The sequence below is a fragment of the Lepus europaeus genome, chromosome 7 (assembly GCF_033115175.1).
Source record: "Lepus europaeus isolate LE1 chromosome 7, mLepTim1.pri, whole genome shotgun sequence".
Lineage (NCBI taxonomy): Eukaryota > Metazoa > Chordata > Mammalia > Lagomorpha > Leporidae > Lepus > Lepus europaeus.
The window spans coordinates 110,847,304-110,874,784 of NC_084833.1; the positions used below are offsets into that span (position 1 = coordinate 110,847,304).

Genomic DNA, 27,481 nt, shown 5'->3' on the forward strand with positions numbered 1-27,481 from the left:
CTCTGCCTTTCAAGTAAATTAATAAATCTTTTTAAAACTAAATGAATTTTTAAAATTCTTTAAAAAGATTCCCATTTGACCCTCATAGCAACTTTACAAGGCAAGGAGATCAGGTGTTATTAACTCATTGTCTGAAAGAAACTGAAATACTGAAGTCATGGATTTATTCGTCATTCTACCATATTTATTGGACATCCTGTATCTAGCAGGGGGGCAGGCTGGAGCCACAGTGACAGAGAAAACAACCGGGCCTCTGAGCTCATGGAGTAGGGAGACAGACCAAGAATACTTGCATAGAGAAGACAATCACGACTGTGAGAAGCCATTTAGGAAATAACGTGGGCACCGCGGCAGAGAGAAACCTCAAGAGGGACAAGAGCTGGGGCTCTTATCTTAGGTAGGGTGGTCAGACAGGGAGCCCCTGAGAAGATGGCCACACGGGAGCTGGTTTCAGTGAATAAGCAAGGGGGTGTCAGGAAGCCAGAGTGATTCAGAATCCCCAGGTGGAAAGAACCGAGTGGGTTCCAGCAGAGGAGGCCGGAGAGCTGACACTAGGCTTGCCAGGAAGTGGAGGGGGTGGGCAGACCTGCGGCCGCAGTGAACACAAGCCCCTCGTGCCTTTGATGCTGGTGCTAAGCACCCTCAATCCTACTCCCCCCCCCCCCCAGCCTCTCTGTCTCTTTAGCTGAAAGGTTCTTTGCACATCCATCTCTTACTAAAATTCACTCTCTAAATGGAGGGAGCGGTTCAGCCAGCCCCACAGGATCCGTGGTCCCAAGGTTCGTGAGGTCGCTTCTGTCCACTGTAGGTAACACCTTGAGGTTGGTCTGATGCTGAGGATTTTTCCAGAAAACCCAGGCCCTGAACAAGCAGGAACCACCACCTGATACACCGAGGTCCACTTGACCATCACCAAAATTCCAAGAGAGTCCTCAGTGCTAACCAGCTGTCCCTTTGTTTTTCCAGGCACTCCTCCCCTAGTGTGGCTCCAGATCTGAAGTCTGCGGCTTTATGGAGGCTTTTTTGTTTTTCTTAAATATTTATTTATTTATTTAAGAGGCAGAGGCAGAAAGAGAGAGAAAGTCTTCCATCTGCTGGTTCACTCCCCAAATGGCAGCAACAGCCGGAGCTGCGCCCATCCGAAGCCAGGAGCCAGCAGCTTCCTCCAGGTCTCCCACGCGGGTGCAGGAGCCTAAGGACTTGGGCCATCTTCTACTGCTTTCACAGGCCACAGCAGAGAGCTGGATCGGAGCAGCCAGGACTTGAAATGGCGCCCAAATGGATGGAAGACCTGTCTCTCTCTCTCTCTCTCTCTCTCTCTCTCTCTCTCTCTCTCTCTTCTCTCTCTCTCTCTCTCTCTCTCTCTCTCTCTCTCTCCCTCTCCTTCTCTCTCTCTCTCTCTCTCTCCCTCTCCTTTTCTCTCTCTTTCTCTCTCTCTCTCCCTCTCCTTCTCTCTCTCCCTCTCCTTTTCTCTCTCTTTCTCTCTCTCTGTAACTCTGACTTTCAAATAAATAAATATTAATAAAACAAAATAAAATGTGCTTGATCATCAGAAGACCAAACATGTTCCTGTAAAAAATTAACTTTAGCCGGCGCTGCGGCTCACTAAGCTAATCCTCCGCCTTGCGGCGCCAGCACACCGGGTTCTAGCCCTGGTCAGGGCACCAATCCTGTCCCGGTTGCCCCTCTTCCAGGCCAGCTCTCTGCTGTGGCCAGGGAGTGCAGTGGAGGATGGCCCAAGTGCTTGGGCCCTGCACCCCATGGGAGACCAGGAGAAGCACCTGGCTCCTGCCATCGGATCAGCGTGGTGCACCAGCCGCAGCGCGCCTACCACGGAGGCCATTGGAGGGTGAACTAACGGCAAAAGGAGGACCTTTCTCTCTGTCTCTCTCTCACTGTCCACTCTGCCTGTCAAAAAAAAAAAAAAAAGAAAAATTAACTTTAAAAAAAAGAAAGCTCTCTGCCTGCCCCTGTCTGTCTAAAAGCAGAACATAAATGTTCAGAGGCATCCACCCTCCCTTTGTCACCAGGAAGCACAAGGATTGACATCCAGAGACAACATAGGACAGAGACAATGTAGCCAGAGACAACATAGGCTCTCAGAGACAGCACAGGAGGAATGGGAGTACCAAGCTTTGTGACCAGCCCTTACCTATAATTGTCTCCCACATATTTGCCTCCAAAGCCCCCCAAAATCGCCACCGGAGTCCCAAGTGCCCTTTGCTTTGTCATGTTGCTTCTCTAAAAAGTCGTTGATCAGAATTCTAAACTACCTCTAACGGAGAATGACTCCATTGGTCTATCTCTCTCCTGTGGGAGTCCCAGCTAGGAAGCAAGCAGGGCAGAGGGAACTCCTTTTTGTTTTCCCCATGGAGTTACGAGGCCTCACACCTACAAGGTGGTCAGTAGGCAGGTTTCCATTCGAAAAGAGACAGAAGGTCACTCTGTGGCCGCTACAGTCCAACCTCCTCTTTTCTCTCCACCCCACTGAGCAGCCACAGTCTGCTGCCCTCCCCTTTCTGTACACCCCCAGGGGAACACCCCCAGGGGAATGAGAGAGGAGAAAGGACTGTGCAAACCACAGGCCTTATCACCCCCGGGCCTGCCTCGCAGCATTTCCGCCCAGCATTGCGCATAGCCCTGGAGTCCAGTGGGCTTTCAGACATTTGTCAGGGTTTCCAACCAATTGAATTTCATATCATACCCATGGGTGAATAAAATATACTCACCATTGCCCCACTTCCTCTTTTTTAATGCTCCGGCAGCACTGCAAGTCAAGCATCCTTTTAGATTCCATACAAAAAAAAAAAAAAAATTTACATCTCAAATGGGAATCTACTCATTCACTCACTCCTTGACAGCCTACTTCAAGTGCTGTCATGGGTCCGGTCCCCTGGGAAACAGATGCTGAGCTGGAGATTCGTATACGGAAGTACTCTCAGAGCCAAGAAAGCCAGATCGGATGGAACAAGAAGCAAGATGGGCAGAGAAGGAAGCTGAGCTGCCGTGGTCGCGCCCATGATCTCAGCGGCTCCTGATCCCTTAGGGAGCCCAGGGCGGGAGCCTTTCCCTCCAGAGCTGCTCCACACTGAGGCAGGGGGGAAGGACTTTTACACAGCCACCATGGCTGTCCCACGGGGAAAGTGGACGTGAAGTGAGCTGATTCTCTTCCACTGACAGCAGCTTCCAGGCAAGGACCCAGTAGACACTTCCTGTCCTTGCAGATGCTGGGAGAGTCAGTGGCTTGATGCTGAAGGAGGAACCTGGACGATGCACCTGAATATCCACCTTGAGTGCCGCTGAAGAGCCAGCACTTAAATGAACCGCCCCTACTAACCCTGGTCTTTTCTCTGAGTTAGATTATCCTAAAAATAAATGTGTAAGGCAGGCATTTGGTTTAGCAGTTAGGCCAGAGGTTAGGATGCCCACATCCCGTATCTGAGTGCTTTGATTTGATGTCTACCTGTAGCTCCTGATTCCCACTTCCTGCTTAGGGAGACCTCTGTAGGGATGGCTCAAGTAGTTAGGTTCTTGCCACACACATAGGAGACCTGGATTGGGTTCACAGCTCCCAGCTTCAACCTGACCCAGCTCCAGCGGTTGCAGGCATTTGGGAAGTGAATCAACAGATGTGACCTCTCTCTCTCTCTCTCTCTCTGACTCTTTATTTTTAACTTTTTTTTTATTTAGTAAATATAAATTTCCAAAGTACAGTTTATGGATTACAGTGGCTCCCCCCCCCCATAATTTCCCTCCCACTCACACCCCTCCCATCTCCTGCTCCCTCTCCCATTCCATTCACATGAAGATTCATTTTCAATTATCTTTATATACATAAGATCGATTTAGTATATATTAAGTAAAGATTTTTTTGCACCCACACAGAAACACAAAGTGTAAAATACTGTTTCAGTACTAGTTATAGCATTACTTCACATTGGACAACACATTAAGGACAGATCCCACATGAGAAGTAAGTACACAGTGACTCCTGTTGTTGACTTCACAATTTGACACTCTTGTTTATGGCGTCAGTAATCTCCCTAGACTCTAGTCATGAGTTGCCAAGGCTATGGAAGCCTTTTGAGTTCGCCAACTTCGATCTTATTTAGACAGGGTCATAGTCAAAGTGGAAGTTCTCTCCTCCCTTCAGAGAAAGGTACCTCCTTCTTTGATGGCCCCATTCTTTCCACTGGGATCTCACTAGCAGAGAGCTTTCATTTAGGTCTTCTTTTTTTTTTTTTTTTCCAGAGTGTCTTGGCTTTCCATGCCTAAAATACTCTCATGGGCTCTTGAGCCAGATCCGAATGCCTTAAGTGCTGATTCTGAGGCCAGAGTGCTATTTAGGACATCTGCCATTCTATGAGTCTGCTGTGTATCCTGCTTCCCATGTTGGATCGTTCTCTCCCTTTTTGATTCTATCAGTTAGTATTAGCAGACACTAGTCTTGTTTGTGTGATCCCTTTGACTCTTAGACCTATCAGTGTGATCAATTGTGAACTGAAATTGATCACTTAGACTAATGAGATGGCATTGGTACATGCCACCTTGATGGGATTGTATTGGAATCCCCTGGCAAGTTTCTAACTCCACCATTTGGGGCAAGTCCAATTGAGCATGTCCCAAATTGTACATCTCCTCCCTCTCTTATTCCCACTCTTATATTTAACAGGGATCACTTTTCAGTTAAAATTTAAACACCTAAGAATAATTGTGTGTTAATTACAGAGTTCAACCAATAGTACTAGAACAAAAAAAATACTAAAATGGATAAAGTATTACATTGTACATCAACAGTCAGGACAAGAGCTGATCAAGTCATTGTTTCTCATAGTGTCCATTTCACTTCAACAGGTTTCCCCTTTGGTGCTCAGTTAGTTGTCGCCAATCAGGGAGAACAAATGATATTTGTCCCTCTGGGACTGGCTTAATTCACTCACATAATGTTTTCCAGATTCCTCCATCTTGTTGCAAATGACCAGATTTCATTGTTTTTGACTGCTGTATAGTATTCTATAGAGTACATGTCCCATAATTTCTTTATCCAGTCTACTGTTGATGGGTATTTGAGTTGGTTCCAGGTCTTAGCTATTGTGAATTGAGCTGCAATAAACATTAAGGTACAGACAGCTTTTTTGTTTGCCAATTTAATTTCCTTTGGGTAAATTCCAAGGAGTGGGATGGCTGGGTTGTATGGTAGGGTTATATTCAGGTTTCTGAGGAATCTCATAGACTGAAATTGTCTCATATCCTTGACATATGGCAAGAAAGCAATCTTCTATGGGTGTTTTGTTTTTAAAGGTGAATTACAGAGAGATAAACACAGAGAGAGAGAGAGAGGAGATCTTCCATCCTCTGGTTCACTCCCCAAATGGCCACAACAGCCTGGACTGACCCAGGGCAAAGCCAGGAGCCAGGAGCTTCCTCTGGGTCTCCCATGCAGGTGCAAGGGCTCAAAGCGCCCATATGGGATGGCAGTGCTTTAGCCTGGGGCTTTAAGCCTCTGAACCATAGTGCCGGCCCAGCTTGGGTGTATTTTGAGGAGGAGGAGAAAAAGAGAACTGAAAGTGCTTGGGGGCAAGTGTGAATGGCCTTGAAGGAGCTGCTGAAGAGTTTGGACTTCAGGAAAAAGGGAATCCCTGCAAGTTTTTGAGCAGAAGGAAAACAAAACCAAGTGTGTGTCTTAGTAGGAGAATGAAATGGAAAGCGATCACCTGGCTGTTTCCAGCTAAGCCAACACCTGGTGAATTTCACGCGCACCAATCACAAACAGAAGGCCCTTTGATTCCCAGGTATTGCACCAGCACCCCATGCAATCAGCAGATGGGGGGAACAGACCACATGGTAAATGTAGGTGTATTCTGTGGTCATCGGAGACCTGTGTACCTTCTGCTATTCCCACCTGTGTTTCTATGCATTTTTAATACACTTACAAGATTACAGGAAACAACTGGAAAAATGATAGGCAAGATGGCCCTTCTCCAGCCCCCTAGCGGAATTTAATTTGAAACTGGTTCACATTAGTTCACTGGCTTACAGTGAGAAGTGCCAGGAAGACCCTTTTACTTTTGTTTCTATAGAAGTGATTTTTTTTTTCACTTCCTTATACATTGGGGTTAGATGATAAGCTCAAGATCTGGAAAATCTACTGGTTCTTATACATAGACTTGTTGCCGGCTCCTGGAAATAAATTGCCATCCTCCCAAGCCTTGACAGGAGGTGTCAGAAAATCCTACAGACAATGGCATTCTTCTCTTGGAAATGTAAGATATTATTAAGCAGGCATGGGCAACCCACACCCTCTACAGGAGGCTCAAAGAGATGTCACCCACACTTTCCTGTGGTGTTATCAAGGGAGCAGAAGACAAGGCATAATAATAAAACATCACCCCAAAGTAAGGAGAAGACATTCGTAAGAAAGCCATAGCTTCTACACCCAAGGAGGCTGAACTATAAAAACTGGAAGTGTCTGGAGGGAACCCCATGGGTAAAAAATAAATATATTTAATTGCCACTTAATTAAATTCTATTGTAATTTACTTAATTGTTTGCAGTTTAATTTAATTACTGATTTAAATTATACATATGACAGCAATTTTAGTATATATTATGTATGTAATAGGGACCAGAATTGTGACGCAACTGGTAAAGTTGCCACCTGCAACACTGGCATCCCATATGGGCACAAGTTTCTGTCTCACCTGCTCTACTTTCAATCCAGCAGCAGATGTCCCAAAATGAAGCTATTGGCCCCTGGCTTTGGCCTGATCTAACACCAGCCACTGCAGCCATCTGGGGAGTAAACCAGCAGATGGAAGACCTTTCTCTCTCTCTCTCTCTCTCCTTCTCTCCCTGTAACTCTGACTTTCAAATAAATAAATAAATCTTTTAAAATATACATATAAAATAGTAATTATGTTATATATTATATAATAGTAATTATATATACTACTATGATTATATAGAATTACTGATTTCCCAGGGGCCGGCACGTGGCTCACTTGGTTAATCCTCCACCTGTGGCACCGGCATCCCATATGGACGCAGGGTTCCAGTCCCGGCTGCTCCTCTTCCAGTCTAGCTCTCTGCTGTGGCCAGGGAAGGCAGTGGAGGATGGCCCAAGTCCTTGGGTGCCTGAACCCGCATTGGAGACCAGGAAGAGGCACCTGGCTCCTGACTTCGGATCGGTGCAACGCACTGGCCGTAGAGGCCATTTGGGAGGTGAACCAACAGAAGGAAGACCTTTCTCTCTGTCTCAAGCTCTGTCTCTCTCTAACTCTACCTGTCAAAAATAAAAGAATTATTTATTTCTCTATATAGATACAGGTATCAAAGACAAAAGCCTTGATTTGTAGCCTCAGTTCATTTGACTTACTATGTCACTTCAGGCAAATTCCTTAATTCTTTATTTTTTAAAAATATTTATTTATTTGAAAAGCAGAGTTCCAGAGAGGCAGAGGCAGAGAGAGAGAGAAAGGTCTTCCATCCACTGGTTCACTCCCCAAATGGCCACAATGGCTAGAGCTGCGCCAATCCAAAGCCAGGAGCCAGGAGGAGCTTCTTACAGGTCCTCCATGTGGATGCAGGAGCCCAAGGGCTTGGGCCATCTTCTACTGTTTTCCAAGGCCACACCAGAGAGCTAGATGGGAAGTGGAGCAGCCGGGACTTGAACCGGCGCCCATATGGAATGCCAGCACTGTTGGTAGAAGCTTTACCCACTATGCAAAAGCGCCAGCCCCTTAATTCTTCATTTTAAAAAACAACACACTGCAACTTATTCATTTCCTGCCTTATGCTACCTGGGGAACTTGTTAAACATACAGGTAGTTCTAATTCCAGAGAGACTCTGATTTAATATACCCGGGGTGGACCCTAGCAAACTGGACGTTTCCACTAAAGTCACAAGGCATTCAGATCATCATACAATTTGAGAAATCTTACATTATATACTGCCAAACACCCTGGGCTCTATTTTTCACTCTTCTCTTTTCATTCTCTTTCTACCTGTAAAACCATTTGAAAGGTATTTTTGATGGGTAAAATTTTCCCTACCTAAACTATAAATACATTTACAGAATTTTTAAATGATTATTTATTTGAAAGGCAGAGTGACAGAGAGATAGGGAGAGAGAGAGAGATTTCCCATCTGCTGATTCTCTTCCCCAAATCCAACAGCCAATTCTGGGCTGGGCGGAAGACAGGAGCCAAGAATTCCCAGCCTCCCACATGGGTGGCAGGAACCTAAGTACTTGGGCCATCACTGGCTACCTCGCAGGCACATTAACTGGAAGCTGGATCAGAAGAGAGAGTAGCCAGGACTCGAACGAGGCACTGCAATATATAATGGGGGTCTCCCAAACCGCTTAATGTGCTGCCCCACAGTGCCAAGTCCCACTTACAGAGTGCTAACACTAATTTCAATTAGAATTAGGTAGTATTTCGTTTACAAATTTCCAAATACCACAGACTTACCTCTGGCTTCAAAATGTGAGACTGCTAGTATTTTGCTGTGTGTCTCTAAAAACAAAAGAAAGTCCATGTATCTCGATTTTCCCCATTAATGAGAATTAAATACCACAAGTATTCATTTGCATATTGTCTCCCCCACTAGATCACATTCTCCTCAAAAGGAGATCATGGCTTAGAGTAGTACATCCTGGATGACTGGGTGGGTGGAACAGTGACTGGCTGGCTGGCTGGTTGGCTGGAAGTGTGGATAGATGGGTGAATGGATGGGTGGGTGAATGGATGGATGGGTGAATGGATGGGTGGGTGGATTGATGGATGGGTGAATGGATGGGTGGATGGATGGATGGGTGAATGGATGGGTGGGTGGATGGATGGATGGATGGATGGATGGATGGATGGGTGGATGGATGGATGGGTGGGTGAATGGGTGGATGGATGGGTGGATGAATGGGTGGATGGATGGGTGGGTGAATGGGTGGATGGATGGGTGGGTAGATGGAAGGAAAGACAAGTTTTAAAACTGAGTGAGCACATGAATGAATGGATTCTTCCCTTGATAGCCATTAGACATTGCCAGAGTTAAGAATATAAAATATTGGGACCAGCATTGTGACATAGCTGGTAAAGCCACTACCTGCACCTCTGGCATCCCTTATGGGCTAACCCTAACCCTAACCAGCTGCTCCACTTCCCACTAATAACCTGGGAAAAGCAGCAGATGATGGGCCAAGTACTTGGGCCCCTGTCACCCACATGGGAGACCCAGATGAAGCTCCTGGTTCCTGGCTTCAGCCTGGTCTAGTGCTGGCCAGTGTGGCCACCTGGGGGTAAACCAGGGCATGTAAGAGCTCTCTCTCCCTCTCTCTCTCTCTCTCTCTCTCTCGCTTTCTCTCTCTCTCTCTCTGTCTTTGTCTCTGTCTCTCTCTGTGCCTCTGACTCAAATAAATAAATACATCTTTAAAATATATATAAGTGAATATTCACAAGGATTGAGCAAAAATTGTCTAAATAATCTAGTAAACTAGAAAAGTAAAAGGTTGACATCACTACACAGGGATGTTTTATGATTTCTCCCACTCTTTCTCACCCAAAACCTCACAACTGGTTGACCTACCAGTACTGCCCACTTGTGGTAGAACAAATTTTGTCACCAACACACAACTCACACCTCTGTAATCATGGTGACATATGTAGTCTCCAAAATGTTCCACCAGGAAGTGTTTTGGGGGTAGTTAACTAAAAGGGGGCTCTCAGAGCACCTGGGGAGTTGGTACACATGAGGTCACAGAGCCACCGCCTCCCCTCTTCAAAAGAAACTGCTCCTCTCTACTGATTTCAGAATCCAGAGGAAGTGGACAGAGTGTCACAGCAACACAGCGCAGTATGTGGTGGAGGGTGGTGAGCTTGCTGTCCTGGCTCCCCGTGCAAGGTAAGCACTCAGAGCAAATCTTCTCGTTGCTCAGGTAACTTAACGTTTTGCCCAAGGTGTCTGTAATTCAAGCAACTGCGCTCATGGAGGACCTGCTACGGAAGACAACCCAGGTAACTTTGCTAATAACTTGTAGCCACAGCAGAATCACACATCTAAGGGATGGTAGCGATTTATTTAATCTCTTGTTCAGTTGCTAAAGAATACAGAAGGATCACCGTAGTGTGTGTCTCTGTGGGATCCAGGTTATGGAAAAGTACAACCAGTTTATTCATCTTTGAAGGTCATATCAGTTGACAGACATCAGCTTTAGATGTTAAAACTTCCTTGTCATATAAGTATTAGCCTAGTAATTCAGTTCCTTAAAATGAAGATGGTAACAATGTTTGATCCGCCTGGATTTCTATAAGCATCAACTGTCAAATGTAAAAGCACTCTATTTAGTTCAGAGATATTTGTGAGTCCGAGGAAAACTGTGCTTATTTTAAAGAATCAGTTGTACCTTACACTTTGCTATGATTTTGTCTCTGACACTTATTCAAATATTACATTTTGAAAATTAAAGAAAGACACAGTTCCCATGTTAGCTCAGGTAGAGTTGTTACTACCTGGGACAAGGGACAAGGTAGTAACCTTGGGACAAGGGTGCAGGAAGCAGACCCTAGAGTCCCAAAGTGCCTGACTACAGCTTGTACCAGACTCCTGCAAGGACAACCACTCAGAAACCCACTGCTGGCCTCTCTTTGTGTGTGTGTCTGTTCCCTAGTATCCAATCTGTGGTTCTGTTCCACGAACCACACTCCTTCCTCCAAATCTGTGTTCACTGCAGAATGGCATCTAAAGGAGCTGTTTTACAGAACTCGATTGTCTAGTCTACGCAGTACTTCAATTTCTTATTTTACACACTTCAATGACTGCCTTCTTTTTTGGTCCCCAGTCCCTGAGGCACTCAACAAGGATTCAATTTTGGTAATGAATAATATTAGTTTATCCAATGAGTGGCTTAGAGAATAGCTAATACTTTCAGAAAGAGTGCATTTAGACAGCTAAAATGACAATGATCTCGATTACACCAAAGTTTAGAGTTTTAAACGGGCCTTAATTTTTATTTCAAGCTTCTAGTCATTGCCTCATAGAAAAATATCTCATAAAAGTAAGTTTCTAACAGCAAAAGTCAGGTTTTACGCTAAACCTAAAACAAGTCTTCTAGAATATAAATTACTCAAATACTATTTATATAAACTGGGATTACTGTGTCATGCACAATACCAGGTACTTTGTGTGAGTTACAGTTAATTCTAACAAAATTACTGAGGCGGGATGGACACCCCAAATTAACAGATGAGAACACTGAAGTTAAAAGACGTTACATAATCTGACCAACTGGTAACAACTAGAATGGATCGAAAACCTCAGCCTATACAGCACACGGCAGAAGTGTTATCTCCCAATATTTATTAACATTGGTGTGTGTGTATGGGGTTGTTTTCAAAAATGAGTTTCTTGATGCGGATCAAAAGTTTGAAAACCACCAGCTGATATTGTGTGGGAGATTCAATATCGAAAAATCCAATTCCAAAACCAATCCAAGGAGCCACCCAGAGGGCACCCGCCCTCAATCGCGGTGTGTGCATCAGTCGCTGACTGTGCTCTGAACCTGTCCAGGCCCATCAGAGCCCCTGGGAGAGAAGGAGCTGACCATGCTGCTTTCTCATCAATAAAAAGGCAGCGCATCATCAGTTTTGGCAGAATGCAAAATGGTTATTCACTTTAGCAAATTAAATTACGGAGAAATCACTATGACTGCTTCAGCTCTGCAGCTCCAGTGACTGCCAAGTATTTGCACACACACAAACCATAACCTTGAAGCCTGCTCTCTTGCCAAGGCTAGTCTTGGAATAAATAGTTCCTAAGATAGGTAAAACACAATAAAAAGAACATTTTTTCAAAATGCTTTCCATTTACCTAGACTGTGGGTAATGGAAATGTCAAATCCACCAAATGTTAAACTGTCCATCTTGGTTATTTAGCGAAGAGCAGGATACAGAAAACACAAAGGAAAATTGAAAACTGAGTAGTTCTTTCAATCATTCTGACCAGGACAAAATCATATTGTTGAGATAGCTTCTTTGAATCTATGGAGGGCTAGAAATAATTTGATTTTGACAAATATAATTTATTTTCACACATGTAAGTTTTTTCTATTGATTCTATCTAAAAATAATGAAAATCATTTTTGTAATGGTCCATAGTGAAAGTGAGTTTTGCTTCATACCACATAATGGTATGTAAATAGGGCTCTGGTTCAAGAATTAGCTTTTTGTGTGCCTCTGGTTTTAATTTAGCTCTAGTCTTTATTATTTGATGTAAAAATTACAAGAAAAGTTAGCAACCTGCTAAAATGTTTATCCCTGAATATATACCTTTATTCATTTTTCATCCATCAATTCAACCAATACCTCAAATTTTACTTTGAGCTATGTCCTGGGAATATAAAATGAATGAACAGCCAACAACGTTTCCATGAAGAATTTGTAATCTATCCACTGAGATGCACCTGTGACCACATTATTAAAAAGCGAGTACTAAGTGCTAGTTACAGATGTGTTCAAAGGCTCTGGGAATCTAAGGGGGACAGTAAGTCATCATGGGGATGCTGAGGCCAGGTCGGAATTTTTCCTAAGTAGGATAATTTGAGTTGAGGTTTGAAGGATTTAAGAAAGGCACTGTAGACCAAGAGAGCAGCATGGACAAAAGGCAAAGTATCTCCTGGAGCCTGGAACTTTCTAGAAATATAAATGGTCATTTGTACTGAGTATCTGGAAGGGAGCATCAGCAGATGGCACTGGAGAGGGTGAGTCCAGTCACCTGGAGTTTTGGCCTGATTCCTACAGTCAATGGGAGCTGTAAAAAATATTTTAATGAAGGGAGAGGCATGCTCAAATTCATGCTTTTAAAATGTAATCCTAAAAGCAGATGGGGATAATGAATTAGAGGGATGAGAGACTAAAAGGGAGTTATTACAATGGCTCAGGAAAGAAATGATGGAGGCCTCAACTCAGGCAGCAATAGTAGTGGAAGAAGAGGAATGAGTTGAGTAAAGAGATATCTTGGAGAGAAAAGAAGCTTGGGCACCTCTCTAGCATCTGTTATTCAGTGGTTGATGATAACATTAATGAATATAAAAACCATCAGAATGGGGCAGTTGACATAGCTGTGTTAGACATGGATGAGACTCAGAGGTCAGTAGAGATAAGGAGTTCCAGTCCGACGTGTTGAATTTTGCGGCCCTGCAAGACAGACTGTCTTTGCTTTGGTTTTACATTTATTGCATGCAATAATGGGCTATTAAGTCACAGAATTTTTTTTTCAATCTACTATGATTACCTGTAGTAAAGATTGCACACAGCAACACCCCAAATCTTAGACTAGGGACTCTTAAGAACTACACTGGTTTTATCCATGTGTGTTTTGGTGGGTGGCTGTGACTGTTGCTTGTCCGTTAGCTTGAGAGTTAACCACCTGTGCCTTAGCACAAAACCATCCAGTGATAGGATAATTCGTTTATGAGATTTGTGGTGGAACATGATGATGCTGATCATGGGTTCCTTTTCCTTATATAAACCAGTCACTATCTATAGCACCAGGCTCTACTAGCAGTCTAGTAACACAGGCCCATGCTTGGATGGATAAATCCAGTTGTGGCAATAACAATGAAGTGTCAAAGTCAGTAATCCACTTAGTAAGCACAGCCTACCAGGAGGAAGTGGCAGCACCACAGGAGAGATGCCACAGTCATGATGAAACTCTCTCTGCTCAGCATGTGTGGGGTCAGGCAGGGCTAATTTGCAGAGAAAAACTCTGAAAAACAGTTGGGAAAAACAAGGAACTTGGCACTTGGGGTCTAGATAGCAAAGGCTATGGGCGGATGAGGACACATAGGTGTACGGAGCCTACAGGGGAGGAAGTGGTGAGCAAGACAGACGTCTCAGGCCGTATCCCTCTCACAACAAATGGGAAAATCTTCCTCCAAATTTAGGTGAGAGAAAATTCTTGAGTTGACAACTGAGTTTCCAATGGCAATAAGAGGATCATGGGCAACTTTCCTTGAGAGGTAGGCCACCAAAACTTACACACAGCAACCTCCCCTTTCACCCTCTAACAAGGCTAGACACATTAACACTATTTTTAAGCATTACATTTGAAGCAAAGCTTGGTGGGCCTGCGGCTTCTCACTGGGGTTATTCTTCCTTTCTACAATGATTTCCTGTTTCTAAATTAAACAGGGGGTCTACATAAGACTGCAAGATAACTGGGCCTGCAAACCAAAAGCAAAGCATGCAGCAAAGAGAAAAGGAAGCAGCCTGTATTCTGTGTCTCAAATGTAGCCCTTTCCACTTGCAACTTGAGCATCTATAACTGGCATCAGTCTGATCAGCAGCCGGGACAAAATTCTCAAGGGCAAGAACAAATACTATTCTGAGGATATCCAATACTTTATGCTTAAAGTCATACCACATTTCATCATAATTTTTAAGATACTGTAAGAGGTAAATAACCCTGATTCATAAACACATATCTTAAGAGAAAGACAAATGACAGATATATCTTTAAAATTGGAGACACTTATTTCTAAGCTGCAGATAAGTCTTACCACTATCACCTTACCAAATGCGATCTTGCTGTCTAGACAATCATTTCACCAAAGATAAGTACATGGGCAAAGCTTCTAGGTGCTAACTTCCAGTCTGAAGGATAAAATGAAACAAGTTTCTTAACTTGGTCTTAATTCTACCATTAATTCAGGAGGAATTTCTTCTAGTAACTTTTCTCCTTTTCCTACTTTTCTCAGTATTCTTTTTTTTAAGATTTATTTTATTTATTTGAAAGACAGAGTTACAGAGAGAGGTGGAGTCAGAGAGAGAGGTCTTCCATCTGGGGAAAGGTCACTCCCCAGGTGGCTGCAACGGCCGGCGCTGGGCGGATCTGAAGCCAGGAGCCAGGAGCTTCTTCCAGGTCTCCCACACGGGTGCAGGGGCCCAAGGACTTGGGCCATCTTCCACTGCTATCCCAGGCCACAGGAGAGAGCAGGATCGAAGGAGGAGCAGCCCATACTAGAACCGGCGCCCATATGGGATGCCAGCGGTTCAGGTCAGGGCTTTAACCCACTGCACCACTGAGCCGGCTCCCTCAGTATTCTTATTAACAGCGAAAGAGCAGATATCTGTCCTCTGTCTGCACTGTAGTGCTGTTGTGAGAACTGACATTAAGCCACTACATTTCATGCTTATGCTGTAATTATTTCTGCAAGGAATGAATTTTAGAGAAATATCCAACAGTCGCTGCCCCTAGCAGCTTCCGTCTGTAAAAAACAGAACAATGCAGAGAACTGGGGAGTAAAGCAGCCATCATCATCAGGCATGAAAGATGTTAGCTCAAGATTCAAACCTTGGCTCAAAAGCTGCCTCCCCTCTGAGTTTTGGTTTCCTCATCTCTAAATTGGAAAAGCAATCCCTACACTACAGGATTACTGATTTGTTTTTAAGACTTATTACAGGGGGCCGGTGCCGTGGCTCACTAGGTTAATCCTCTGCCTGCAGTGCCGGCATCCCATATAGGCGCCGGGTTCTAGTCCCGGTTGCTCCTCTTCCAGTCCAGCTCTCTGCTGTGGCCTGGGAAGGCAGTGGAGGATGGCCCAAGTGCTTGGGCCCCTGCACCCACATGGGAGACCAGGAAGAAGCACCTGGCTCCTAGCTTCAGATTGGTGCAGCGCTTCCCGTGGCGGCCATTTGGGAAGTGAACCAATGGAAGGAAGACCTTTCTCTCTGTCTCTCTCTACCTGTCAAATAATAATAATAAAAAAAGACTATTACATTCGTTTGAAATGTAGAGTTAGAGAGAGAAGAAGAAAATGGCTGCAACAGCCAGCGCTGGACCAGGCCAAAGCCAGGAGCCAGGAGTTTCTTCCCAGTCTCTCATGTGGATGCAGGGGCCCAGGGACTTGGACCATCCTCCACTGCTTTCCCAGGCACATTTGCAGGGAATTCGTTGGAAGTGGAGCAGCTGGGACTTGAACCCATGTCTACATGGGATGCCAAGGTCTCAGGTAGCAGTTTTACCTGCTACGCCGCAATGCCAGCTCTAGTATTACTGATCTTTATGACTTAACCTGCTTGCTATTTGTTAATGGCAAAATCTAGAGGAAGAAAACAATTTGGAAGAGACAAAAGCAAGAGTTTCCTTTACAGTTGTAAGATTTGCTATGCCCTTTAGACATCTACACGGAGGCATTAGCTAAGTAGCAAGGCTAGAGGAGATGACCTATGAAGTAAGTGTAGGTAGACTGACCCCCACTGCGTGGGGGGAAGAATGGAGGCTGAGAAGCAGCAGCCAGCAACTTAGGAAAATAAAGAGAAAATGATGCTTGTGTTTAAGGAGCTAGGAGTAATCGGTTATGGCAATAGGCTGAACAAGACAAGGTCTGAGAATGAATCATTGGTTTTGACAATGGAAAAATCTGACAAAAGCAACTTTACTAAAGTAGTGGGGCTGGAAACCCTTCTAGGAGAGGCCAGCAAAGAAGCACCCTTGGGGCTCTGATTTTAAACTATTCACTGCACTTAAACTGTTTTTTCTTTAAGATCTGAGTGATCTGAGTTTTCGAGCTGGGGATCAGGAGAACCGGGGATGGGGTGCCACCTCCAAGGCGACTGATTTAATTAGTGGTGGGTGTAACCAGGCATCAGGGTCTTTGAGAGCTCCCAGGTGATGCTAACAGACTGCCAAGGTTTGGGACCACTGTCTTCCCCTCCTACCTAATACGGACACTTGAGCCGGGGACTCACTCACTGACCCCCCACATCTTTATTAACAACAAAAATCCCTTAGAAGAAATTCCAGCCACTTCAAAGCATCTGTATTAATATTATCCTTATTACTCCATTATGGGTTGATTTCATAAAACAGAATATTTCCAAGTGGTCAAACCTAAGTAGAATTCTGGCTTTCTGCTTCAATGCTCTTTTGAATGCACAAATCTCTTTTTATTGGCTCTTTGTTGTTCATTTTAGGCTTGGCTGATGATATGGGTATTTTTTCCGTTAGAATTCAAGCAAAGTGTTTTCCCATGAAAGTCAATATGAATACAAGACAACAACTCTGGGTCATGACTGCTGGAGGCTAGAAGGAAGCTAATGACCTAGGAATGGAACAAACAAAAGACTCTGCACTAATTAATCCCCACGTTCTCCAAAGCACTCTTCCTAATATTTGAAATTTATCACAAGGAAATAAACTCTCTTCTTGATTTTTTTTTTTTAGATTTAAGCTGATGCAGTAAAACTTGCTGTATTTGTGATTCATGACTTATAATCCCATGGTATTCCTTTGTTTATGAAAGTGTTTCATACCTTCATTGATAAGAATTGCCCTCATAAAAACAAATTAACTTCAAATTTGAAGATTTAATGAGAACACTAAATGTGCCAGATCAGGAATAAAGCCAGTTTATTTTTTTCATCAATTTCTTTTTTTTGGCAAGGGAAGAAGTGGAGTACAAATTTGCAGCTTCTTAGAATCAATTGTTTATCATTCTCTGAGGGCTGTGATTTGAGGAATTAGATTCTCATGTTGCCTGGAAAAGGTGCTGCGGTGGAATATTGACTTGGAAGAGACCTTAGAACATTGTTCTTCTAGTGTAGAAACCTTCAGGCCAGAGGGACTTAGCTACCTCCCACCAAGGGCAGCTCCACAATTCACAAGCTCACCATTGACTATCATCTTAGTATCCCAGACACACCCGGTGTCCTTGACGGTCCAAGTTGCCCATTTTGTAAACTGAGGCTGGAAAACCTGACTCTGGGGTCTCAACCGACATAGTGAAATAAGCGTAGATGTGAACAGAGCCTCTGTAAAATGAGTGAAATGGCTCTTCCTGTGCAAGGTTAGTTTGAAGATTAAATTAAATGTAGGTAATACTAGGGGACTTTGAAAAGCTCGAAGCAAGTTGGAATTAAAATTTTGTGATGCAGAAGTGTGGAAATCTGTGCATTGTACTATCATCACACATGTTTTCCTTCACCTCTTTGCAAACCCCTCCTATGGCCTCATGCAGCCCCATATGACGGATCAAGCGCCCAATAACTGCTCAGCTTTTCCCTTCTTCCTCTCAAACCCCACCCCTTCATTCAAAGCTTGTTCGAATGTCCCCTCCTTCATGAGGCATCTTAACACACTGTGCTTGCTTCTCTTCTGGTATTTTTTGGTATTTGCTTCAATGCCTTGGTTTCTAGAAGGAAGGTGACTACATGATTGAATGAATGAATGAGGTCAGGCTGAGACTACGTTCCTGCCACAGTGCAGGTGTGGTCTGGGCCCACCAGACTGACTGTCCCTTGTGCTCTTGCTCCACAGCAGCTGTCCTGACTAACCCTGTGGACACCATCACCGTGGAGGAAGGCCAGACGCTCACTCTGAACTGTAGCACTTCTCCCTCCCAGCCCGCCACCCTGCAATGGCTGGCCCCCTCAGGGTTCACCATTTATTTTAATGACCATCCTGGTAAGTGTGAAAGAAAAAAAAATGTCACCAGTGGACCTCAACCCCAGGGATTTCCCAGCCAGGGTAACAGGACCGAAAGCCTGTGAGTGAGTCACTCGAGGGTAGGTGCAGCCCACCTACTGCGACAGGCGAATGGCATCTGTGAAGCCGGTTCCTTTACACATCGCTCTCTCTGAGGGCAGGAAGTCTGAAATGGAAACCCCACCAGAAGTGTTGCTAAAGGGGGCTTAAATGACAAGGCACATTTCCATGCCCCACCCCCAGGTCACTTTTTGACTCTCTGCACCCATGAAACCACTGCAGCACAGTGAAAAGGCAGGCGGCAGTCTGACTGGGTGGGGGCCCCTGTCCTCATGCAGCAAACACCAGCAGCCGCACCTGGAGCCCGCTGCTGCCTGGCCATCTGGGCAGCCCACAGCCGTGGACTCTCCCCGCCTGCTGATCAGCACAAACTCTCAAGATCGATAAGCAATAGAAAGGGACAGGGTGTGTGACTTTGGAAAGGAGGGCAGCCATTCCTGTCCTTGCAAATGCACATTAAATGGGTGTCAGAGGCCTGAGATGGGAGGAAGCCTGGAAAGTCTAGTGACTTCTCTCTGACTCTGGCCAGGGTTTTCCCAAACTCTCTCCTTCGTAATGAGCCCATGTGGTATCTTCAGTTTATAGCTCTACCTGCCAAATACTTACAAAGGTCTCAAAACCAGCAAATTTCATTCTTGTTTACAAAGGATAGCCTCTGAACAACTAGATATGCCTTGAAAATTGTATTACAAACTGATATTTATTGATACTTGGGGGTAGACCTTGTTGCACAGCAGGTTAGGGCATCGCTAGAAATGAGTGCATCCCATATTGAATCCCAGCTACACTGCTTCCAATCCAGCTTCCTGCTAATGCATCATGGGAGGCCGCAGAGTATGACTCCCATGTGGGAGACCCCAAGGGTGTTCCTAGGCTCCTCGCTTTGACCTGTTGCAACCCTGTGAATGGATATTTGGGGGATGAACCAGTGGATGGAAAATTTCTTTCTCTCTCTCTGAAAATAAACACAGATTTTAGAAATTGCTATGTTTAAGACAAATGCCAAATACTTTATTTCAAACAAAGTCCACTATTACTACCGGGTCCTGATAGAATAACTAGGCACTAATTGCTAAAAATTCCAAGAAAACAACTTTAGGTAAGGTAATTCTGTTAAATAATGCCTTGTGTTGTTTTTGTTTGGGCTGGGCTTGGGGGAACTGAGAGATGAACATTCTGGAATTTCTGCAGTAGAATGGCTTGATCTAGTTCCTCTGGTTTTCCACCTGAAGTGACCTTGCCCTGCACTGAATATGTTACAAACAGGGCAGTGCCTCGGGCATCCCGTGGGTAGAGGTCAAGGATGCTGCTGAACATTCTACAATCGATGACGCCATCATATCAGTTTCTCAGAACATGCAAATATTATTCTGGATGAGGACCACCTTCCTTGGTCGACCACTCAAGGGCTAATTATTTTAGATTTGCTTGTGTTATAAAACTTAACATTCACTCCCTAAATGGCCACAATGATGGGGCTGGGCCCATATGAAGTCAGGAGCTTCATCCGGGTGTCCCACATTGGTGCAGGGGCCCAAGCACTTGGGCCATTATCCATTGCCTTCCCAGGCACATTAGCAGGAAGCTGGATTGGAAGTGGAGCAGCTATGACTTGAACTGGTGCCCTAATGGGGTGCTGGCTCTATAGACAGTGGCTTAACCCGTTGTGCCACAGCACCAGCCCCAGGAATTTTCTTTGGAAAAAAAAGTTATATTCATTTTATTTGAAAGTCAGAGAGACAGAGAGATGGAGAGACAGAAAGAGATCTTTCATCTGCTGGTTCACTCCCAAAATGCCCATAACAGCCAGGACTGGAACCAGCCAAAGTTAAGAGCCAGACTCCATCCAGGTCTCCTACGTGGGTGATAGGGACCCAAGAACTTGAGTCATCACTATTGGAGCGAGGACTCGAGTCCACACACTCCAGTGTGTGATGTGGGCATCCAAGCAGTGCCTTAACCACTGCACCAAATATCCACCCCTGATTGGAACTTACTTTTGTGCCATTGGCTAAACACCTGGAAGAACTACATCAGAGTCTGTGGGAAATGGCAAACCATAACAAGCTTTTTAAAATTAAAAACAAGACGCACCCGGCTGGTGTGTTTGTCTTCCTTCATCACATTCATTGTGATGAGACAAGCTCCAATGAACCAGACTTCAAGGAGGTAAATCACAGTCAGGTGATTTTCACCAAGAGAGAACAAAATTCTGTAATCCTCCACCAGCTGAACCCTTCCCAGCATAGCACAAATAAAGCAGTCTGTTTACTTCACAGATCTCACTATCAAAGTCCTTCATTTTCTATACTAACTGGGAGAGGCATCCTGTTGGTAACACTAAAAATTTTTTCTTACATTTGTGTAATTGATTTTTCCCCAGAAATAATTTATTTAAGGAATACATACTTGATGCATTTCATAAATACAACTTCAGGAGTATAGTGATTCTTCCCACTGTACCCACCCTCCCACCCCTCTTCCTCCTCCCTCTCCTAGTGTTTTGAACGCAGCTCAGTTGAAGACACAGCATTTGTTCTTAACGTGTGAAAATCTAAAGTGATTCTTATGATCACTCTGTGTCCATCCAATACATTTCTTAATAACAGCTCTCTTTCCCTCTTGTACAGTTTTAAGGAATTCTAAATACCAGCTGCTTCATCACTCGGCCAATCAGCTGTCCATCAGCGTGCCTAACGTCACCTTACAGGATGAAGGCCTGTACAAGTGTTTACATTACAGGAGCCCTGTGAGAACAAAGGAAGTGAAAGTCATTGTGTTAGGTAGGTGCCCCAGCCAGAAAACCCAGTATGAGAGACACAGTCATGAACATACTCACCGGCTTTCAGCTTAATGTTTTAATTTAGAATTGTTGCCTCTGGCAAAGGCATTTCCTGGGCCACCTCTGCCCTCTTTCATTGAAAGAAAATGAAAGCAAGCATTTCAAGAGGCAAACCCCAGATTCAACTGTGAACCTGTGGCATTAGCATGTTCTCTTGGAGGGAACGCAAAAACAGGAGAATTCATATTTGATGAGCTCAGATTATATACCAGGTAGCATATGAGGCTCTAGGGAACCGAAGATGAGGTAGGCACCCTCTCTGCCCGGAAGGAGTTTGCAGGTACACTTGTAAATGCAGTGGAGCCTTGTGGAGTGTATCCCAACACTGAATGAACTCCGATGTATCTACACTGCGTCCTCTGCTCACATCCTCTGCCAAAAGACCCCCTCTCTTCTGCTGGCCGGTGGGGCTGGGAGGGGCGGCCAGGATGTGACAGCTGCCCCGTCTTCTGGGATGTGCCGCTTCCGCAGAGGGTCAGTGGTGTCTGACCTATCTTCCTCTCTCTCTCTTTTTTCTTTTTGTGGCAGAATAAATCAATGAAAAACATTGCTTTTAATTGATCTCTAAGTAACCTGATGCCACATAGCACACAAAGGGATTCTTTAGACTTCCCTTGTGGAGTTATGTCCATGTGATGCCTGCTATAAAATAAAGGCACAGAGGGAAAGTAGCTGAGAAGCAATGGGTGTCTGAGGTCTGGGAGCCAATGTGACTCATTCACCTCAAGGTTTGTCTTCTCCCCACCCACTGACCACCTCCCACTCCGTCCAGGCTCAGGCTGGTTGTGCAACTTCTGAGCTCTCACAATGCCCTGTGTATCCCCCCACCACTGCACTCAACACAGGAACTTTTAGGTAACAGTGTAGGGGTGGAGACTACCACCGCACTATGGGCATCTTGCAGGGCCACATTTTTTTCATCTTCGCATTGCCAGCAGGTAACACATCTGGGTCATACTTGGAGCTAACAAGTGCCTTTACAAGGGTGCAGATGGGTGAATTAAACAGATGTGGAAGGGTACAGTTCTGGACCAAAGTGGAGGTAGAACGGGAAAGGGGAAGAAAGAATCCTAACTAAAAGGGATTTCTGAGACAGAAGTACAATGAAAAAGGACCCATGGGCTCTTTGTACGAGAAATGCACCTTGGCTGTTAGGAGGGGACAGAAGCAACTTACCTGGAGGTGAGTCGCAGACTCATGAAAGTTTAAGGTTGAAAAAGCCAACTCCTTAGCCTATCTCCCCAAGTCACAGATGAAAAAACTGGCACACCAAGAAGTCAGGGGACTTAACCAAGAGGTGAAGCTGCAATTCAGGTCTCTATTGTTCACCCAAATGCAGTCCCATAGCTCATTTAAGAACTGTTGCTATAACGTAGTGTGTTTGGGAATTTTCAGGGATTAATCACACACCGACTGGCAAACATGTTGACTTCAGCCCAAGTAGCTGTGCAAGCCCACGAAAGCCCTTTAACAGGACTTGATTCTGGGAACGGGCAAGTAAACAAGAAGCCCATTAACTAGACTTGACCCTACAGCATTCCCTACAGATTATTAGGCTGTGTGCTTTGCTGAGATGTGGAGCACAGAAAAATCCACTTTTTTTTTTTCTAGCAATTCCTTCTAAGCCAACCCTGGAGGCTTCAGTTCTCAGAGGACAAAACAGAGAAGGTGTTGTACTTCAATGCTCCACCGTGAGAAGCAAGCCCCCTCCGCAGATAACCTGGCAAGTAGGGAACGGCATGGAGTTTTACGGTAGGTGCAGAAACAGCTCTTCTTTCTTTGTTTTCCTTCCTAGGTAAATGTCCAAGGGATTTTAAAGGTTCTGGCACCCTCTGGTGGCCGCAGGTGCCTGATGACACTTAATAATTTATCAGTTCTTTTCCAAACTATCACCAGTCAATACTATGCCTTAATCTCAAAAACCTAATCACAAATAATGAACATGTTTTTGCACAAAGTAGAAACATAAAGTGGGATATTTATAATGGCTTCTTAAAATTTGACAAAATTTTCCAAAGTAGAAAGTATCCTATAGGTATTATCTCTAAGAATAAACCTTTTCAAAATATACAATTAAAAACGCATTTACATAATATAGGCAATTGGAACATATATGATCTTCCTTAGATCATATATAGTGCTGTTTCACTCCCACAAGGAAAGTTTTAAAATATTATGATAGCATGCAGTCTAAACTTTAAGTCTTTAACTGAAAAAGGATAACTCATTGTGATGCTCTGGAGCTATTCATCACATGCTTACATTTCAACAGGCACTGCCTCCAATATCTACGTAATTCTACATTCTTAGAGCTGCAGGGGCCTTTCACAGCTGATGAAACTGAGGGAGGCTCAAATGGGGTTCTAGAGAAAAGACCTAAACTCCAGACCCGATTCCCATTCTAGTGCACTTTTATTCCATTAGATTTCCCCTTTAATCTGTCTTATCCATGGAACATGAGTAAGTTTTTCTGTCTTTGTGTTTTGTAGCATCATGTTGTCCTTATATAGCATATAGGCTTTAAGTTTTTTCCATGTAGTGAAGGATTTACATAAACGTATCTACCCTCCTTCACCTCCTTCCCTTTGTGATCAGAGCCAAGTGCATAAAAGGCAGCCAGTTAAAATGAGGTTACAAATCTAATATATTTGCCAAGAAGTCAAGAACTGGTGATCTGTAATAAAACCAAACTCACCCAATAGTGTTAAATAGCCATAACCTCATACATTCTCTTTAACTTGCTACATAGGAGAAACCCACTATGAATTTGAAATGGATGGGAAGACATGTAATACCACCAGCAAGCTCCTAGTCCACACATACAGCAAAAACTCAACGGTGGACTGCATTATCCGACACAAAGGCCTGCAAGGGACCAACCTGGTTGCATCCTTCCAGTTTAAAGATTGGGGTAAGAACTAATTGCCTTTAGTCATTTTTAATCATATTGCAGCATCAATGAAGTTAAACGGGGTGGGTGAAGTCTTCCAGAGTGAGAGTACTGTCAACAAAGCTCTCCTTCACAGCAAATGGATGCCATCATTGAAATTTCTCCCCCTGAGTGGCGGGGTGGCAAGTGAGGCAATACTCAGAAGGAGCCCAGGCCGGCGCCGTGGCTTAACAGGCTAATCCTCTGCCTTGCGGCGCTGGCACACTGGGTTCTAGTCCCGGTTGGGGCGCCGGATTCTGTCCCGGTTGCCCCTCTTCCAGGCCAGCTCTCTGCTGTGGCCCGGGAAGGCAGTGGAGGATGGCCCAAGTGCTTGGGCCCTGCACCCGCATGGGAGACCAGGAGAAGCACCTAGCTCCTGGCTTCGGATCAGCACAATGCACCGGCCTCAGCGGCCATTGGAGGGTGAACCAACGGCAAAAGGAAGACCTTTCTCTCTGTCTCTCTCTCTCACTATCCACTCTGCCTGTCTGCCTGTCAAAAAAAAAAAAAAAAAAAGAAGGAGCCCAGCTGTGCAGAAAGCATAGCTCAGTACTAGATGCAAATAGCATCGTACTTGCCCTTTGATAATGATGGTTAATGTTAACTTGACCTTAAACACTTTGATTACCATCGTGTCTTTAGAGAGATCCTTTGAAGCATACTGAAACTTTGTACTTGACCCAAAAGGAAAGAATAGGAACAGAAATAAGTTTAAACTTGCCAGTGTAATTTTACACTCCTATAAAACATGCACAGTTACATGAAGGTATTAGGTTGACTATGACTGTTTGAAGGTTTTAGTTTAACTATGATAATATTCTGAGCCAAACACCCCTGGAAGCATCAAATATTGAGAAGTCACCCCCATTTTCAGAACCCCTGTTCTGTGATTCCTTTTCCTAAAGTCCAAGAAATGGTTTCAAAATTATATACAAGGGGCCGGCACTGTGGTGTGTAGGTTGAGCCTCCACCTGTGGCACCAGCATCCCATATCGGGATCGGTTCTTTATCCTGACTGCTCCTCTTTCAATTCACCTCTCTGCTGGTAGCCTGGGAAGGCAATGGGAGATGGCCCAGGTGCTTGGGCCCCTGCACCGGCAGCGTGGGAGACCCCAGGGGAGGCTGCTGGTTCCTGGCTTCAGACTGCCCCAGCTGCGACCATTGCAGCCATTTGGGGAGTGAGCCAGCAGATGGAGCACCTCTCCCTCCCTCTTTCTGTCTGTGACTGCCTCTCAAATAAATACATAAATCTTAATAAATAAATAAAGTATATTGGGATGTGGGGTTATGGGTGATTTAAAAATTAGATACAAGTCCTTGAGACAAGGGGTATCCCATCAGAAGTCACATGGACAAGTCTGCAATTAGTAGGATGCTGAGCTTCCTTGCTGTAGAAGCTACTTCTCGGAGTGCAAGGAGAGTCCTGAAGTCCAAGGGCTTACATGAGTGAAAGAAGAAATTGTCGATGACAAAGCTCTTTTGTCAAACGAAATGACTACGATGCAAGGCACTCCTGGAGGGCCAGTTGGCTTATGAGAACCTCACTGTGGGAAAGCTGTGGGGGCTGTGTCTGTGGTTGACAGGCTCCCCTCACTGCCACAGGCTTTCCACAGCCACTTTCTCACCAAACCAAAAGCTGTTATGGAGGAAGCTGCTTGAGAAGACTCCAGAACCCACAGACTGCGCTGTAGTGACATTGTACGCACCCACTCCGACCCTTATGACTCACTCTACAGCCACGCTCCACCCGCATCAGTGGAATTGGAGCCTGGTGCCTGTGGGGGATGAGGCTGTCTATCTACATGCGTCTGAAAAGACATTCGGATTCTTAACCAAGAGAACCAGCTGTGGGTGTTAAGGTACAGCGAGTTAAACCTCCCATTTTGGAGTCCCTGGTTCAAGTCCAGCTCCACTCCTTGCCAGCTTCCTGCTAATGAACCAGTGAGGTCGTATATGAGGGTTTAGGTACTTGGGTCACTGCCACCCACATGGGATGGAGTTCCTGGCTCCTGAATTTAGCCTGGGCCACATCCAGGTGTTGTGGGCATTTGGGGAGTGAACCCTTGGATGGAAGGGAGTCTCTCCCTCTTTCTTGGTCACTCTGCCTTTTAGATAAATAAATCATTTTAAAAGTAAATAAGAAAACCAATAGTGTTGAAAACACATTTTTGGGACCAGCACTGTGGCTTAGCAGGTAGAGCCATCACCTACAGAGTCGGCATCCCATATAGGCACCAGTTCAAGTCCCAGCTGCTCTACTTCCGATCCAGCTCTGTACTATGGCCTGGGAAAGCAGAAGATGACCCAAGTCCTTGGGCCCCTGCACCCACATGGGAGACCCGGAGGAAGCTCCTGGCTCCTGGCTTCGGATTGGCACAGCTCTGGCTGTTGTGGCCATCTGGGGAGTGAACCAGCAAAATAAAGGGCCTCCTCTCTCTCTCTCTCTCTCTCTCTCTCTCTGCCTCTGCCTCTGCCTCTCTGTAACTATACCTTTCAAACAAATAAATAAATCTTAAGAAAAGCAAACATTTTTACTTTTCAGAAATTATTAAAAATCTTCAACAAAAATTACTATGAAAAGGGAAATTGTAAATTACTTTCTTTTATGAATATAGTTCTATATAACCCCAAATAATAGCTCATCATGGTTTTTTTTTCTTTTTTAAAAAAAGATTTATTTATTTATTTGAAAAGCATAGCCACAGAGTGAGACAGAAAGAGAGAGATCCTCCATACGCTGGCTCACTCCCCACATGGCCACAACAACCAGAGCTGGGCCAGGCAAGGCCAAAGCCAGGAGCCAGGAGCTTTCTCTGGGTCTCCCACATGGGTGCAGGGGTCCAGGGACTTGGGCCATCTGCTGCTTCTTTCCCAGGTGCATTAGCAGAGAGCTGGACAGGAAGTGGAGCAGCCGGGACTTGAACTGGTGCCAGTATGGGATGCTGGCATGGCAGGTAGCTGTTCAACCCACTACGTCCCTCTAAATGCTTCTAATAATAGGTTAAGGACTGAATTTCATTTGAGATCTAACTGTTGATTATCTAGCCTCCACTGGCAGATCTCTATAAGCATTCGAAGAGGAATGCCACTATTGATGACTTCTCTTTATTTCCTTGTCCCTTTGCTGAACTACTACATTGACGTACAGATAGTAAAAGTGCTTCGTGTATCC

General features: G+C 44.7%; 1 protein-coding gene across 1 annotated transcript in view; it reads left to right on the plus strand.

Moving 5' to 3' along the window:
* The first annotated feature begins 9,847 nt into the window (after positions 1-9,847).
* The window catches only part of CRTAM (cytotoxic and regulatory T cell molecule), a 29,666-nt gene continuing 12,032 nt past the window's right edge, over positions 9,848-27,481 (plus strand). Inside the window, exons 1-5 of the mRNA XM_062198403.1 lie at positions 9,848-9,898; positions 18,311-18,457; positions 21,169-21,321; positions 22,992-23,132; positions 24,130-24,291. Coding sequence (XP_062054387.1) covers positions 9,853-9,898; positions 18,311-18,457; positions 21,169-21,321; positions 22,992-23,132; positions 24,130-24,291 — 649 coding nt within the window. The 5' untranslated portion in view covers positions 9,848-9,852. The remainder of the gene's footprint in view (positions 9,899-18,310; positions 18,458-21,168; positions 21,322-22,991; positions 23,133-24,129; positions 24,292-27,481) is intronic.